We start from the raw sequence: 15293 nt of genomic DNA, 5'->3' as shown, positions 1-15293 counted from the left end.
CACAGTTTTCTTCAAGTCCCCGGTGCCCAGGGTCAGTGGCAGGGTGATTTCCCCCTCAGGGTACACGGCATGTCCAGCAAAGCCAAACAGGGCATTCTCAACCGCTTATGACTGATATTCATGCAAATCCATCTGGACCAGTGCCTCTTTAAAGATGACATTGACAAAGCTGTCGTTGTCAACAAATACCCTCAACACATCATAATTAGCCACTCGGGCCTGGATGAAAAGAGTGTCGTTGTGGGGTAGACTAACTCCCCTGAGGTCTTCTGGTCCGAAGCTTATAACTGGCTCATCTTTCCCCCTCCCATAAACTTCCAAGCACTCCTTCCTGCTTCTTGCTTTCAGAGCCCGGTTGGAATTTCCATATATTGACCCTCCCGAAATCATTTTTATTACTCCTCGGCTCGGGGAAGGGTCCTTCCTCTCTGTTTGTCTGCTTCTTTCTTCTCGGGAACTCGTTTCCTCCCTTCTGCTTCCTAGGTCCGAGACATCTAGACAACCAAGGTGGCTGTCTAGACTTATCTCGAGGAGGATGAGATGCTAGCATTGAACGCCTACTGGATTCCTTCCTCAGGGTTCGACATTCATTCGTGTTTTGAGAACATTCTTGATGAAGGGTGAAGTACCCTCTCATTTCTGGTCTTGGTGCCCTCGCCATTGGAATGGGAAACGGGGCTATGTCCGAGCTGTATTCTTGAATTTCTCGATCTAGGGCAATTCTCAGAGGTACATGAGAAAAATGTCCCGGACCGCTTTTCTTGTGAGATCTCTCTTCGGGCTTAACCACCCGGTCTCCTTTGGCTCTCTTCAAAGCTTCTCTCTTCTGGTTCTGCGCCTTTTCCATATTAATATATTTCTCTGCCCGGGACAAGAGATCTTCGAAGTCCTCGGGCAATTTCTTGGTCAGGGATCGGAAAAATCCCCCTCCCACAATCCTTGCATAAAAGCCGTGACTTTTGTCTCTGGAGCACATGTGGGGACCTCCAAAGCTACTCGATTAAATCTCTTGGTGTATGTCCTTAGGATCTCCTCTTGACCTTGCTTCACCTCAAACAGACTGAAGGCAGTCTTCTTGTACTTCATGCTGCTACTGAATTGGTGCAAGAATACCTTTTGGAAGTCTTCAAAACAATGAATGCTCTGCGGTGCCAGCCCTTCGAACCATCTTTGTGCAGAGTCGACCAGGGTAGTTAAAAACACTTTACACTTGATCTGGTCTCCGTAGCAGTGCAACATGACCATATTTTCAAAACGAGCAAGATGCTCCTTGGGGTCGGAACTCCCGTCATAGTCCTTGATTTTGGCCGACTTGAAATGCCCGAGGAGTGGTTCCCGGATAATGGTATCGAAGAATGGGCAACCCTTGACAACTTGAGCAGTGCCCTTAGAACCAACCTGCCCTGTGACACCTCTGACCCCTTTTAATAAAATAGCAGTGGAAATTAAAATTTTCTTTGAAGGCAAGGAAGGATTAAAATTTCTTGACATAAAAACATTTACAAACAAATGTATATACATGATCAATCAAATGATACAACCAAAATACAAAATATCATTTTTGTGATCATGTCCAAAATGTTAGCCAAAAGTAGCCTTCTTCCTTCCTTCTCTATATGCATATGACTCCGGCCCACAATCAACGTCTCGGCCCGTCGCTTTGATCTGCATCACATGAAATAAATTAAATGAGTATAAAACTCAGCAAGTGGAACTCTTACATAGCAATGATACAAAGCATACTCTGAAAAACATAGCTTTGAAATCAATAAATACCATCAACTCTTGGAATATGAATAACATAGCAATATAACAATAAGATGATATTTCTTTTTTCTCTATTGGATTGATATCTATATAGTATCTCTGCCTCTGTACCTATATCCCATCGATATAAATCGACAACTCTGAGGGATATAAGCCTATGGTCGTTGATCAACTAATTGCATGCAATCTCTGACTATGTATCTATCAATCCATAAATCATTTTGAACTCTCTCTTTGGCATTTCATCAAACACTTTGAAGACTCTTATCTCTTGTATTCCCTTTTTCACAATTGAGACATAAAATGCCTCCAATATATATAACAAGTGTATCAATACATAATCATGAATCAAATGAAGGGAATAGCACATTAAAACCTTTGAAACACAATACATATAATATCATGTGAGCACAAGGAATGAACTTCCACTTACAACCAATAGAACACTTGAATCTAAACTCTTGGTACACCACCTACAACAATAAACCATAAGTTGCACCATCAACATCTCAATAATCATAAACCCATATCAATAATCCATAAAACCAACACCATCACCAAACCCATGATTTCTCCCAACACCAAAACTAAGAATAAACTAAATCAAAATCTTACCTTAGCTTCCTTGATCACAAAATAACCTTGTTCTCTCAACAATAATCCACCAAGATGCAAGAATCAAAGGAAGGAAATAAAGAAATGAGAAAACCCTAGTCTCCAAGGAGAGAAAAATCGAGAATGAGGGGAAGGAAATGAGGGAAATGAGCCAACTCATACAATTATATCACTTAAAATCCGAAAACACGCTTTCACTATTCATGCACCGCGGGTGCGCTCCAACATGCACCGCGGGTGCGGTGTGCCCTCGGCAACTCAACCAAAAATCTGAAAATGTCGACCACATGTGCGCTCTAAATTTTACCGCGGGTGCGGTAACTGTCACACCACGGGTGCGGTGTCTATTCGGAAATCCACCAAAAAATGCTGCAATAAATACCGCGGGGGCGCTGCTCAAATTACCGCGGTTGCGGTCTGGTCTCGGCCAAAACAAACTATTATGCAACTAAAATCGAATCGCAACGTTGATACAACACAACTACCATGAACTAAAATCAACAATGCCACAAAACAATAATAACCAACAATACTATGACCCATAATCACAACTCTTAACATCTAAACCAAATAATCTATAAACATACGAAAACTTAAACCGTACCGTTCACCAGACTTGGCTATTACATGCCCCTCCAACACTCTTACTTTCTTCCTCAACTCTTCTAACTCCTCTGCCACAGTGGGAGATTTAGAACCTGCGCTTGACTCCCTCTCCTCTTCCCTTATCTCTTCCTCCTGTGGCTGCTCACGTTGGTGCTCGGGGTGACTGGAATGATGAGTGGTGGTCTTCTTTGCCATTGTTGTCTTAACAGCATCAGCTACAATCTTGGTCAACTCCTCAGGAGGTAAATGGATGGTGGTTTGGGGCCGTTAGGTGGGGGCCACCTGCACCAGAAAGACGAGTGTTGTTCTCTTCCTGGATCTTGGAAGTTTCTTGATTTGTTCTTCTGGTAGGAGCCATATCAACGCCTTCAAACTCAAATTTCCCACAGACCACGCCAATGATGTAACCCGAGCGAAAAGAACGAGTCGGGTCGGGTACTCTGCCGGATTTGCTATCAAAATGTTGAAGGAAATGTGAGTTGGACGTATGAACTGAACTTCTTTCCTCATTGAGCGATTTTGAGGGATCTGCGAACAAGAGAAAAACCACGTGAATGGGCGCCGGAGGGGTGTCCGGCGTGACCACTCCGATGCTTAAGTCAGCAGGGAACTCAAGAAAGAAAACCAATGTAGCCAAATGATGGCTATGTGATTGGTGTGGAGAGTAGAGAATAAATGAGAGTATTAAATATGTGAATTAATATCTGAATCCAAAGTAAATGCAACTAAAGAACCTGGTATTTATAGTAGAGGATGCAATGATGACCTCGTTTTTTGTGTTGAGCATTAATTGTAGTAGGGCGCCTGATTATACCATATTGTTCTGACATGTCAAATCTCATACTAGTCATATCCAGCCCACCTGATTTTGTCAACCATTTTTTTTACTGTCAGAGATAGGTCGGCTATACACACCCTACTACATCAGTGCTAATAAATGCGGTGCTCATATCGAAGTGGTCTGGGTAAAATGCTTCTCGGGATTCCTCGTGAGGGCCCGGGTGTATAACGTCCCGGGGAGATTATGTCTCGGATGCTCCTATAGCCCGACCTCCTGATTGACCGGCCCCTCCATGAAATCTTCAAGTCGCAAGTGCGTTAATCCATCTTGTCGCTTTATTGGCCCGGGAGCATTCCATCCTCCTGACTCGGGCACCCTCCATTGACAGGCTCCATGGTCCGGGACGTCCCGGGAACCATCCATGACCTGGGACATCCCGGGGTATCATTCTACTACTGTAATTTCTGAGAAATCTGTTTTATTCAATGTAGCAGTGTCTAATCCTGCACTGGGGGATCGGTGGTGGAAATGATGTTGATCGGTGTTACGTAACTTACACCATAGATATTAGACCTGCTTTTTTTATTTGTTCCCTTGCTGCAGATAGATCGATATATATGTTAAATTCTTGACCCAATTAATTTTGTTTTCTCTTGAATTGCAGCGTTGAATTAACGTTTCGTACGTGTATCATGCAATGTATGCCTACTTCTATAGAGATAATGTTGCTCTTAAGCTGCTCGCCAAGTAATTTTCTCGATGCTATATGTATATGACATTTGTGTTTTTCACAAAGGTGTGGAATGTATCGTCAAATTTTTATATTATTTCACATCATCAAATGTTGATATGATTCTAAAAACGGGCATTTCCAAATCGAGCCGTGGTTTGGCTAAAGCTAAGCCTCATGGGCAGTGGCGCAGCCATATATGGCCACCCGAGCTGACCCGTTTTTTAAAAAAATTTATATATTAATTTTGGATTTATTTGATATTAGGTCAGTGACCTCAATTAAAGGATTTCTGAGTTTAAAAATTTTAGTCTGCGTAGCTATGCTAAAATGAGCTAAACAATCGGACTATTCCTTAATCATATGAGAGAATAAAGCAAGGGCACCGATCCATGTTTAGAAACTTCATGAAGTTGAACTTTTAATAAATCTATATTTCGATGGATTACAAAACATTGATATTGAAGGGAAATCCTAATTCCGTATTTAATTGATATATTTCTTGATTTAAAGTATTTCCCTAATATTATCTTTCCTTGCTAATTTAATTGAGTATAATATTTAGTGAGATTTTGCCTTTCTATGATAATGAGATAATGATATGGTATTTAATATAAAGATTTAATAAGATATGATATCAATGTTTAAATAGAGGTTATTTCTACTAAAACTCTACTTTCCTTATGAAATAGGTTTCCTTGTGGAGTGAAACTCTTCATCTATAAATAAGGAGTCAAGGACATTGGAAAAGCTTCTTGAATATCGATTATACATACACGGAGTGAAGATTTTTCAGAGAAAAAAAATTCTTGAAGCCGGTGCTATTTGAAGAGTGGTGATCATCGTGTTGTTCTGAATGTTGCCAACATCTACAGACAACATCCGTAACGATGTTGACTGAAGATTACATCTAATTGATCGTGTTTTCCGATATCGTGTTTTTCTTTCTTATTGATGTTTTAATATTTTTAGTAGTTGTTAGAAAGCTTTATTTTCTCAAGGTGTTAGAGGAAATTCATTTTCGTGAAAATCACTAGTGAAAGGTTTTTGTAAACGGTTTGGTTTCCTAATGATAAATTTTTGCCATAAGGCACCGCACGAGTATTTATACTTGTACAAATTTAATCTTGTCCATCTATTTATTTAATGTCAATTTGTGTTACAAAATATAATATTCCACTGCATGTTGTCTGAGATGTTGTAACATCTAGCACAACACTTAATTTTGATAAACACAAATTATCTGTTTTACATCCTATACTGAAAGTATTATTATTTTGAGCATCTGTCGGACAAAATAACTCTTACAAGTGGTATCAGAGCCTACTCTTGATATACTAAGTGCTTATTCTCGTTTTTGTTTTGTTTGACAGTGAATTAATCAAATGGAACTTCACTTGCAAGCGCAGAACTTCGACCATCAATCCTAGATGGTACCAATTACAGCCTTTGGAAGGTCAAAATAAGATACAACATAAAATCGATAGATGAACGGGCATGGAAGTGTGTCATCAATGGATGGACTCCACCAGTCAAGATAGATCAAGGGTCTTGAATGCAATATTTACATCGGTTGACATGAACATGTTCAGTTTAATCACAAACCGTACTTATGCTAAAAGTGCATGGGATACTCTCCAAAGGCACTGTGAAGGTTCTGAAAGTGTGCGACGAACCAGATTGAGGATGCTCACTTCAAAATTCGAGATGATGAGGATGGAAGAATCTAAGAACATACTCGATTACGATCGCCGCCTACGGGAAATTGCTAATGAGGCATTCAGTATTGGAGACTCTATCTCCAATGAGCGTCTAGTTAGCAAGGTCCTCCGTTCTCTGCCTGAAAGATTCAACATAAAAATTTGCGCAATAGATGAGGCTAAGGACACTTCTTAGATGGCATTGGAAGACCTTATCAGTTCACTACGCACTTTTGAGATGAACCTGGACATGCAGAAGAAGGATAAATAGAAGACAATTGCATTCAAAGCTTCTAATGACTCCTACAATGAACTCCTTCAAATATCTCAAGAAGTCAATGATTCTGATCTCTGCGAGAATTCTATCTCCTTTATCACAAAGAAATTTGGTGATTACTTGAAAAGAAGAGATAAGAAGAAGGATGCACAACCATCTAAATTTCCAAGCCTTCTTGCACCTGAAAGTTCACAAAAGTACCCTGCCAAGCAACAATTTCAACCAATGAATGAAGGCAAGGGACAATAAAATTCAAAAAGGTATGATTTGGTGCACTGTAGAGAGTGCAAGGGCTTTGGACACTATTCCATTGAATGTGCTAACAGATTGCGAAAAAACAAAGGCTACAATGTGTCTCTAAGCGATGAAGGATCCGATGCTGAGGAGAAATCCACTGAAGAAGAAAATCAAACCCCCTTGACAACATTATTGACAGAAAATCACAGACTGCAGGTGAATCCTTTAGATGTTGCCCTAGGTGTTGCCACACCTGGCCGCAACATTTGCAAAAATTCAATATGTTTGAAATCCACAACTTCTGAAAATTTGAGTGGAGATGATGAATCAGAAGCTGATGATGAAGAAATCACTCTTGAGAGTGTGCAAAAGCTTTATGAAGAGTTGTTTGAAGATTGGACCAAAAGAAACAAGATGAACTCAATTCTTATGAAGGAGAACATTGATCTAAAAGCCGTAGTTGCAAAACTTGAGGTAATTTTAAGCAAAAAGGATTTGGAACTTGGTAAGACCAAAGAAGAGCTTCAAAAGACAACTGAAACCTTGTCCAAGTTTAATTCAAGCACATCCAAGCTTGATTCCATACTTTTGATGGGAAGACATGACAAAAAGGGCTTAGGTTTCAAATACAGCATGTTTGAAATTGGTGAATATTCTTCCAAGTCAACTATTTTTGTAACAGAAAAGGCCGATACATCCACACAACCACAATCAAAGTTGTCTATCAAAAGCTCTCCTCCAAAAAGACAAACTGCAGCGCCCATTCCTAGGAAAAGAAAATGAAGGTACGTATGTCATTACTGCTTTAAGCCTGATCATATCAGACCCTACTGTTTTAAACTCAGGGATGACCGTATGAACCAAAAGTCGAGTCGGATATTGCCTCGAATGTTGTCCAACATTCCCGCAACACCTCCCACCATCGACCTACAGTAAGACAAATTTGGGTACCAAAGGTAAAAACTCACTGTAATGTTGTCTACTAACATTGCAGATCATTGGTACTTTGATAGTGGAAGCTCACGCAACATGACAGGCTCAAGAGAACATCTCATCGATTATGTTGAACAAAATTGTGGTAGAGTGACCTATGGAGGGGGAGCCAAAGGAAAAATTGTGGGAAAGGGCACATTGATCGTTGAAGGACTACCAAAGCCCCACAATGTGCTTTATGTTGAAGGATTAAATTCAAATTTGATAAGCATAAGTCAATTGTGTGATGATAATTTGCTTGTTAAGTTTGATAAACATAATTGTGAAATTTTTTATGAAACTAATTTGTGCATTATGACAGGCACAAGGTCTTCGGATAATTGCTATCAAATAGGTGAAGAACTTTCATGCAAACATGTGCAAATCACCGAACTTGACCTTTGGCATCAAAAACTAGGACATGCAAATTTCAAAACCTTGATGAACTTGAGTAAGTACGATGCAGTAAGAGGTATGCTTAATCTTTCATCTGGAATACCATATGTGTGCGGAGATTATCTAAAAGGAAAACGGACTCGCGTGTCGCACCCAGTGTTACCAACATCTGGGACAACATGCTGTCTGGAATTACTACATATAGATCTTATGGGTCCTATGGAAATGGAAAGCTTCGGAGGTAAGAAGTATTCTTTTGTTTGTGTTGATGATTTCTCACGATATTCGTGGGTAAGTTTCATTAGGGAGAAATCGGACACCTTTGATGTGTTCAAACAATTGGTCACAAGAATCACAAACTTCCATAATTTAAAGGTGAGAAGGATCAGAACCGATCATGGTAAGGAATTTGAAAACTCTTTATTCTCATCTTTTTGTGACAAGAAAGGGATTTCACATGAATTTTCAGCACCAAAAACCCCACAAAAAAATGGCATTACCGAACGTAAGAACAGGACTTTGCAAGAAATGGCAAGGGTGATGCTAGCTTCAAAGAATATCTCGAAGCGTTTTGTGCAGAAGCCCTTAATACAGCATGCCACATTTCGAATAGGGTCTATTTAAGAAGTGGTTCAACCATGACTTCTTATGAGATCATCATAGGAAAGAAGCCTAATCTTAAATAATTTCATGTTTTTGGTTGTGTTTGTTGCACTTTGAATGACAGGGATCAACTTGCTAAATTTGATTCAAAAAGTGATAAGTGTCTGTTTTTATGATATGCTACTAATAGTCGAGCCTATCGTATGTTTAACCTAAGAACGAGGACAATTATGGAATCCATTAATGTTTTTTTGATGATTGTGTAGATCTCAAGAAGAAAACTGCTGAGGATGACGTTGAAGACCTTTTGGAAACTCAAACCTCACTGGAAAATACAAATGTTGCCCCAGGTGTTGCAACATCTGGCGCAACATGTGACACTGAAGTCACCGAATCACAAGAAGATGCTCACATCGATGATGAGGCAGTATATGATGGACCGTGTATTCCAAGCAAAATCCAAAAGAACCATCCATCATCTCAAATCATCGGAGGAATGCGCGAGGATGTCCAAACCAGGAAGAAAGATAAAGTCGACTACCGAAAAATGGTTGGACTAGTGTGTATGAGTACCATGTACTTACATGTTAGATTTTCATGCTTTGTATCCCAAATTGAACCTAAAAATGTCTACGAAGCTTTAAAGGATGAGTTTTGGATCAATGCTACGCATGATGAACTTGAAGAGTTTGTTCGAAATGATGTTTGGGATTTAGTTCCTCCTCCTGACCAAGGCAATATACTTGGAACAATGTGGGTTTTTAAAAATAAAACTGATGAGTCAGGAAACATCATTCGAAACAAAGCAAGGTTGGTTGCTTAAGGGTACACAGGTTGAAGGGGTTGATTTCGATGAGACCTTTGCTCTTGTTGCCCGCATTGAGTCAATTCGACTTCTGCTAGCTATTGCATGATACATGAAAATAAAACTGTTTCAATTGGATGTCAAAAGTGCCTTTTTGAATGGTTTTTTGAGTGATGAAGTACATGTTAGACAGCCTAAAGGATTCAAAGATCCACACAATCTGAATCATGTGTACAAGCTGAAAAAGGCTCTCTATGGTTTGAAGCAAGCACCACGTGCTTGGTATGACAGATTGACTGACTACCTACTTAACATTGGATTTAAACAAGGTGAGGTAGATAAAATGCTCTTTATCCAAAAATCCAAAGGTGAGATCCTCATTGGTCTAATCTATGTTGATGATATAATTTTCGGCTCTTCATCCCAAAAGCATGCTAATGATTTTGTTGAATGCATGTCTACTACATTTGAAATGAGCATGGTTGGTGAGTTACACTTTTTTCTTGGTATGCAAGTCAAACAAATGCATTATGGGATCTTCTTGTGTCAAAGTAAGTATGCTAAGAATCTAGTAAAGAAATTTACTAATGAAAACACTAAGCACATGAAAACACCTATGGGCTCAAATGAAAAATTATCCAAAGATGTTGCGACCGAAGATGTTGACAACACCCTTTACCGCAGCATCATAGGAAGTCTCTTGTACTTGACTGCCAGTCGCCCTGACTTAATTTTTAGTAATTGTTTGTGTGCTAGATATCAATCTAATCCTAAGATTTCTCACTTAAAAGCCGTAAAACTTATCTTACGATACATAGCCGGAACCATTGACTTAGGATTATGGTATACACACGAAACCAACTCAAATCTAATAGGGTTTTCTGATGCCGACTGGGCAGGGGATTTAGACGATAAAAAAGTACTTCGGGTGGTTGTTTTTAACTTGGAAATAACTTGATATCATGGCATAGTAGAAAACAGAACTGTGTTTCACTTTCGACTGCTGAATCCGAATATGTGACAGCAGGAAGTGGGTGTACTCAACTCTTGTGGATGAATCAGATGATAGAAGATTATGGTCTTAAGAGTGAACCCTTAGTGGTGTACTGTGTCAATTCTAGTGCAATAAACATTTCAAAAATCCGGTACAACACTCTCGTACTAAACACATTGACATCCGTCACCACTTTATTAGAGATCTAATAGAGAAATGATTGATTCGAATGGATTTTGTTGATACAAATAACCAACTGGCCGACATATTCACCAAACCATTAGATTTTGAGAGATTCTCCAATCTTAGGAAATCTCTCAGCATGTGTTCTGCCTAATCATTCATAGATGTTGTCTCAGATGTTACAACATCTCGGACAACGTCTAACATGCATGTGCATTTTTAGGACTTAGACATTCTGCATTTTCATGCATTCGGTGATATGATGTGTTGGAATGATGTTGCTTAATCTTCTGGTACACTTATAATTCCTTATTCTATTTGGACATGCAAAATTTTGTGCTTAGTCATTAAGTAGTAAAAGAAAATCATGTACATCATGAGTTTGTCTCATGTGAAAGGTGATTTGAGTAGATTGACAATACTTACAAATATACTCTGTGTCAGAAGAAAAGATAGGAAAAATCTACTTAAAAGAGTCCAAAGAAGACTGTACTTTTAGTGTGGGAGCTACCTCTTCTGAATTCAATGCAGAAATCAAAATAGAAAGATTGAAAAAAGCTATCTAGAGGAGTCCAAAAGAAGACCGTTCTTCTAGTGTGGGAGCTACATCTTCTATGATCTAAAAATGGTTAAGTCCCTAAGTGTGAGGAAAAATTTTAATTTTTTTTTCGGAATTGGATGTGTTGCCGAAGATGTTGCCAACATTTGTGACAACATCTCATCTGTAAAAATATTTCATATTTGTTTCATGTTTCTATTTCTGTTACATTTTGTTATTAGGCATAAATAGGTCATGCATAAACATATCATTGTGAATATTTTTGTGCCACAAGGATATGCGTATTTCGATAAAATTCGGTGAAATTCCAAACTTCGCAAAATGTCTAATTTATGTGATCATTGATGTCTAGTAGGGATAAAGTTCGATGTGGAGTTATATCGGTAAATTTTGAAATGTGGTTAGTCTTAAATTGTCCCTGTAATATTTGTAAAGGTGTTAAGATCTTAAAAAAAGGGCCGTTATCTTTTCTTACCGATGGAAATTTTTTTACCATTTGGACTCACTTGATTGTTTGATTTTATTACCATTGCACTGTTCATTCATGCTTATCTCATTTACTTACACCGCCTAATTCATCATTTTCTGTCTAATCGTTTTCACAAATTTCCGTACCATCGTTTTGCAAATTCTCTCTGTAAAATCTTCCCCAAATTGTCGATTCTCTTCTTTGCTTGAAATTTTTCTCGTTTAAATGGCAGGAAAGGGCTTTGATCCACACGATATCTGAAACGAAATGGGCTATACACAAGATGTTTCCTCACCTCCCGCTACATCTGCTGCAACACCCCACTGTCCAGGACTTGCAGATCATTCCTGCTGCTCTAATGCTCGAGCCTCTGGAGGTTATTGCCCCCGGTGAGCCTGGGAATGCTTTTGATGTTGATAATCCACCAATAATTCATGTGTTTGATCCTCCGCGTCATCAAGTTCGTCGCTCCAAGAGACAGGCAGGGTATAACCCTGATTTGACCACCTCAACACGATTTCGTCGAAAGAGTGAGGGGACGAGCCGACCTTCGCTTGCTGACCATGAGCACACCTCGGGTGATGACTCTGACGATGGAGATTATGAATTTGTGGCCTGCACGAAGAAAGTTCCTTCGCCCTCCGACAGCTGTGATTCCTCCGGTGACTCTACTAATTTTGCTATGGACGTGCCGCCTCCTCCTCCACCAATGTCCTCACCACCTCGTGATGAGGAAATCAAGTTGGCCCAATTTATGGCCAACCTCAAAAACCAACAAGCTGCTCGACCATCTGGCCCCATTGGTTCTGAAGATTCCAGTGTCTCTGCCAATTCCATACCTGTTGATGCACATGTTCCTATGGATGTTGCTTCAAATGACGAGAACTTCTCGGACAACATCAACCTCAATGACTACGACTTGTCCAGCAGTTTCAATAACATGTTTTATACAGAGGAGGTGTTTTCAAACTAGTCCCTTTATGCCAACCGGTCTCTTATTGAGGAACGAAATGCTGATATGGCGGCCTTCTCTCGCAACAATCTAATCGAGTTTCTCAAATCCCGAGGATTGTTATCTACCGTTTCTTCTGCACTGCCCTATTGTCACAAGGTGGTTTTTGAATTCTACGCGAACCTTTCATCTAGCGTCAGTGATCCGCGATCGCCCAAATTTGGTCGAGTGTTTGTACGGAACAGGGTGTACAACTTTGAGCCTCAGATCATAAATGATTACTACGGCAAACCTGTAATTGCTGAAGGTCCACCACCGGACCTTGATGATGTGATTTCCACCCTGACTGGTGGACTGATAAGCAAATTCCCTGCACATCCCAAAAAGATCTCGGCTGCAACACTTACATCTCTCTAATCGGTTCTTCACAAAATTGCCATCCGCAACTGGACCCCTACCACCAACACCACGGTGATCACTAAGTCTCAGGCCCTGACTCTTTTTGCCATCGGCACCTCCAACTTGAACTTTGGGCGTTTGGTTTTTTATACTATCATGCAATATGCACATGGCGGCATGTCCTCCAAACTCCCATTTTCCTTTCTCATTTATGGCATCTTATAGGCACAAGGGTTCATTAAAGACATCATAGAACCCTCCACAAGTGCTAGTGACTTACTGAAGATCGTTCCTGCTCTCTTCAAGGGAAAACGAAAGATTGACCTTCCTTGGATCGACTCGACCAAAACACCTCCTACCTCGGGGCCTTCTACAAGTTCAACCTCACAACGACCAACGCCTGGTTATCTGAAGATTCCCGTTGCTGGTGTTCAGGCTCATCTTGACCATGTTCTCAAAAAGATCTCCCAAGCTAAGGCGGACTTGGCATACTATGAGGATCTGGCTGCTGATCTTAAGCTCTTCTTGAAGGAGGGTGTCTTTCCCGGACAAAAAGGGGGAGATGATAATCAAACGGATGCTGCTTGTCCATCTGGGACCAAGGATGATGACAGTGATGAGGATGATAGTGATGATGAGTAGGATAGTAATGATGAAGAATAGGATGAGGATTATTGACTCTTGTTTTCGTTGGTTTAATTATCTTGTTTTTTATAGCTTCTTATACATGCTTCCTGGTGTGTAATCATATTCCTGTTGGTTCTCCCTGCACCTGATATCCTTACTAAATGAACTGATAATGAAATGGTGTAGGTGTTGTCTCAAGTGTTGCCAACACCCGTGCTAACCTTACTTTATTCAGGGGGAGAAAAGTTCTCTAACTCAGGGGGAGTTGATTTGAGCTAATCAAAGATAAATGAGTTTGATCTCATTTTGTCCAAGAAAGGCAAAAAGGGGGAGATTGAAGAAAAATCCTAATTCCGTATTTAATTGACATATTTCTTGATTTAAAGTATTTCCCTAATATATATATTTCCTTGGTAATTTAATTGAGTATAATATTTAGTGAGATTTTTCCTTTCTATGATAATGAGATAATGATATGGTATTTAATATAAAGATTTAATAAGATATGATATCAATGTTTAAATAGAGGTTATTTCTAATAAAACTCTACCTTCCTTATGAAATAGGTTTCCTTGTGAAGTGAAACTCTTCATCTATAAAGAAAGAGTCAAGGACATTGGAAAAGCTTATTGAATATCGATTATACATACACAGACTGAAAATTTTTCAGAGAAGAAAAATTCTTGAAGCCGGTGCTATTTGAAGAGTGGTGATCACCATGTTGCTCTGAATGTTGCCAACATCTACAGACAACATCCGTAACGATGTTGACTGAAGATTACATCTAATTGATCGTTTTTTCCGAGAACGAGTTTTGCTTTCTTATTGATGTTTTAATATTGTTGGTAGTTGTTAAAAAGCTTTATTTTCTCAAGGTGTTGAGGAAATTGATTTTCGTGAAAATCACTAGTGAAAGATTTTTGTAAATGGTTTGGTTTTCTAGGGATTAATTTTTGCCATAAGACACCGAATACTTGTGCAAATTTAATCTTGTCCATCTATTTATTTAAAGTCAATTTGTGTTACAAAATATAATATTCCGCTGCATATTGTCCGAGATGTTGTAACATCTGACACAACACATAATTCTGATAAAACACAAATTATCTGTTTTACATCCTATACTGAAAGTCTTATTATTTTGAGCATCTGTAGGACAAAATAACTCTTATAGATATTTTCATATATGGGATAATCTATCATTTAAAATAAATTAAATTGGGACTGAGCTAACAACAATGCAAAGAGACTATATTACTTTACTTTTACATGAGTTATAAATAATTGTCATTGTAGTTTTTTCAAGGAATCTAGCATAGAGGAGAGGGAGCATGCAGAAAAGTTCATGGAGTATCAGGTTATTTGTGCTATCATTTGCTTTTTAATACTATGATCAAATGAGTGGAGCTGACATCTTGATTTAGTGTAGAAAACAATATATGATAATTAATAAATAAAAAATATATAAATCTTTCGATCAAGTAATCATCAAGCACCACAAAATAATTATCTTATAATTGATATTTTCGAGTCTTCGTATATTGAAATCTTTGCACAATACATTCATTATTGATTGCTATAAATATTTATTTCTTTGCATAGAAATTGTGCTACCCTTCAT

General features: G+C 39.0%; 1 protein-coding gene across 1 annotated transcript in view; it reads left to right on the top strand.

Annotated features, from left to right (window-relative positions):
* The first annotated feature begins 3234 nt into the window (after positions 1–3234).
* Positions 3235–15293, top strand: part of LOC140831402 (ferritin-3, chloroplastic-like) — a 28730-nt gene continuing 16671 nt past the window's right edge. The window contains exons 1-3 of the mRNA XM_073195156.1: positions 3235–3335; positions 4451–4516; positions 14969–15032. Of these exons, the coding sequence (XP_073051257.1) occupies positions 3235–3335; positions 4451–4516; positions 14969–15032 (231 nt within the window). The remainder of the gene's footprint in view (positions 3336–4450; positions 4517–14968; positions 15033–15293) is intronic.

Source organism: Primulina eburnea, chromosome 5, assembly GCF_022965805.1.
Source record: "Primulina eburnea isolate SZY01 chromosome 5, ASM2296580v1, whole genome shotgun sequence".
Taxonomy (NCBI): domain Eukaryota; kingdom Viridiplantae; phylum Streptophyta; class Magnoliopsida; order Lamiales; family Gesneriaceae; genus Primulina; species Primulina eburnea.
The sequence above is the reverse complement of the archived record's forward strand: the minus strand, read 5'-3'. Positions and strand labels throughout refer to the sequence as shown.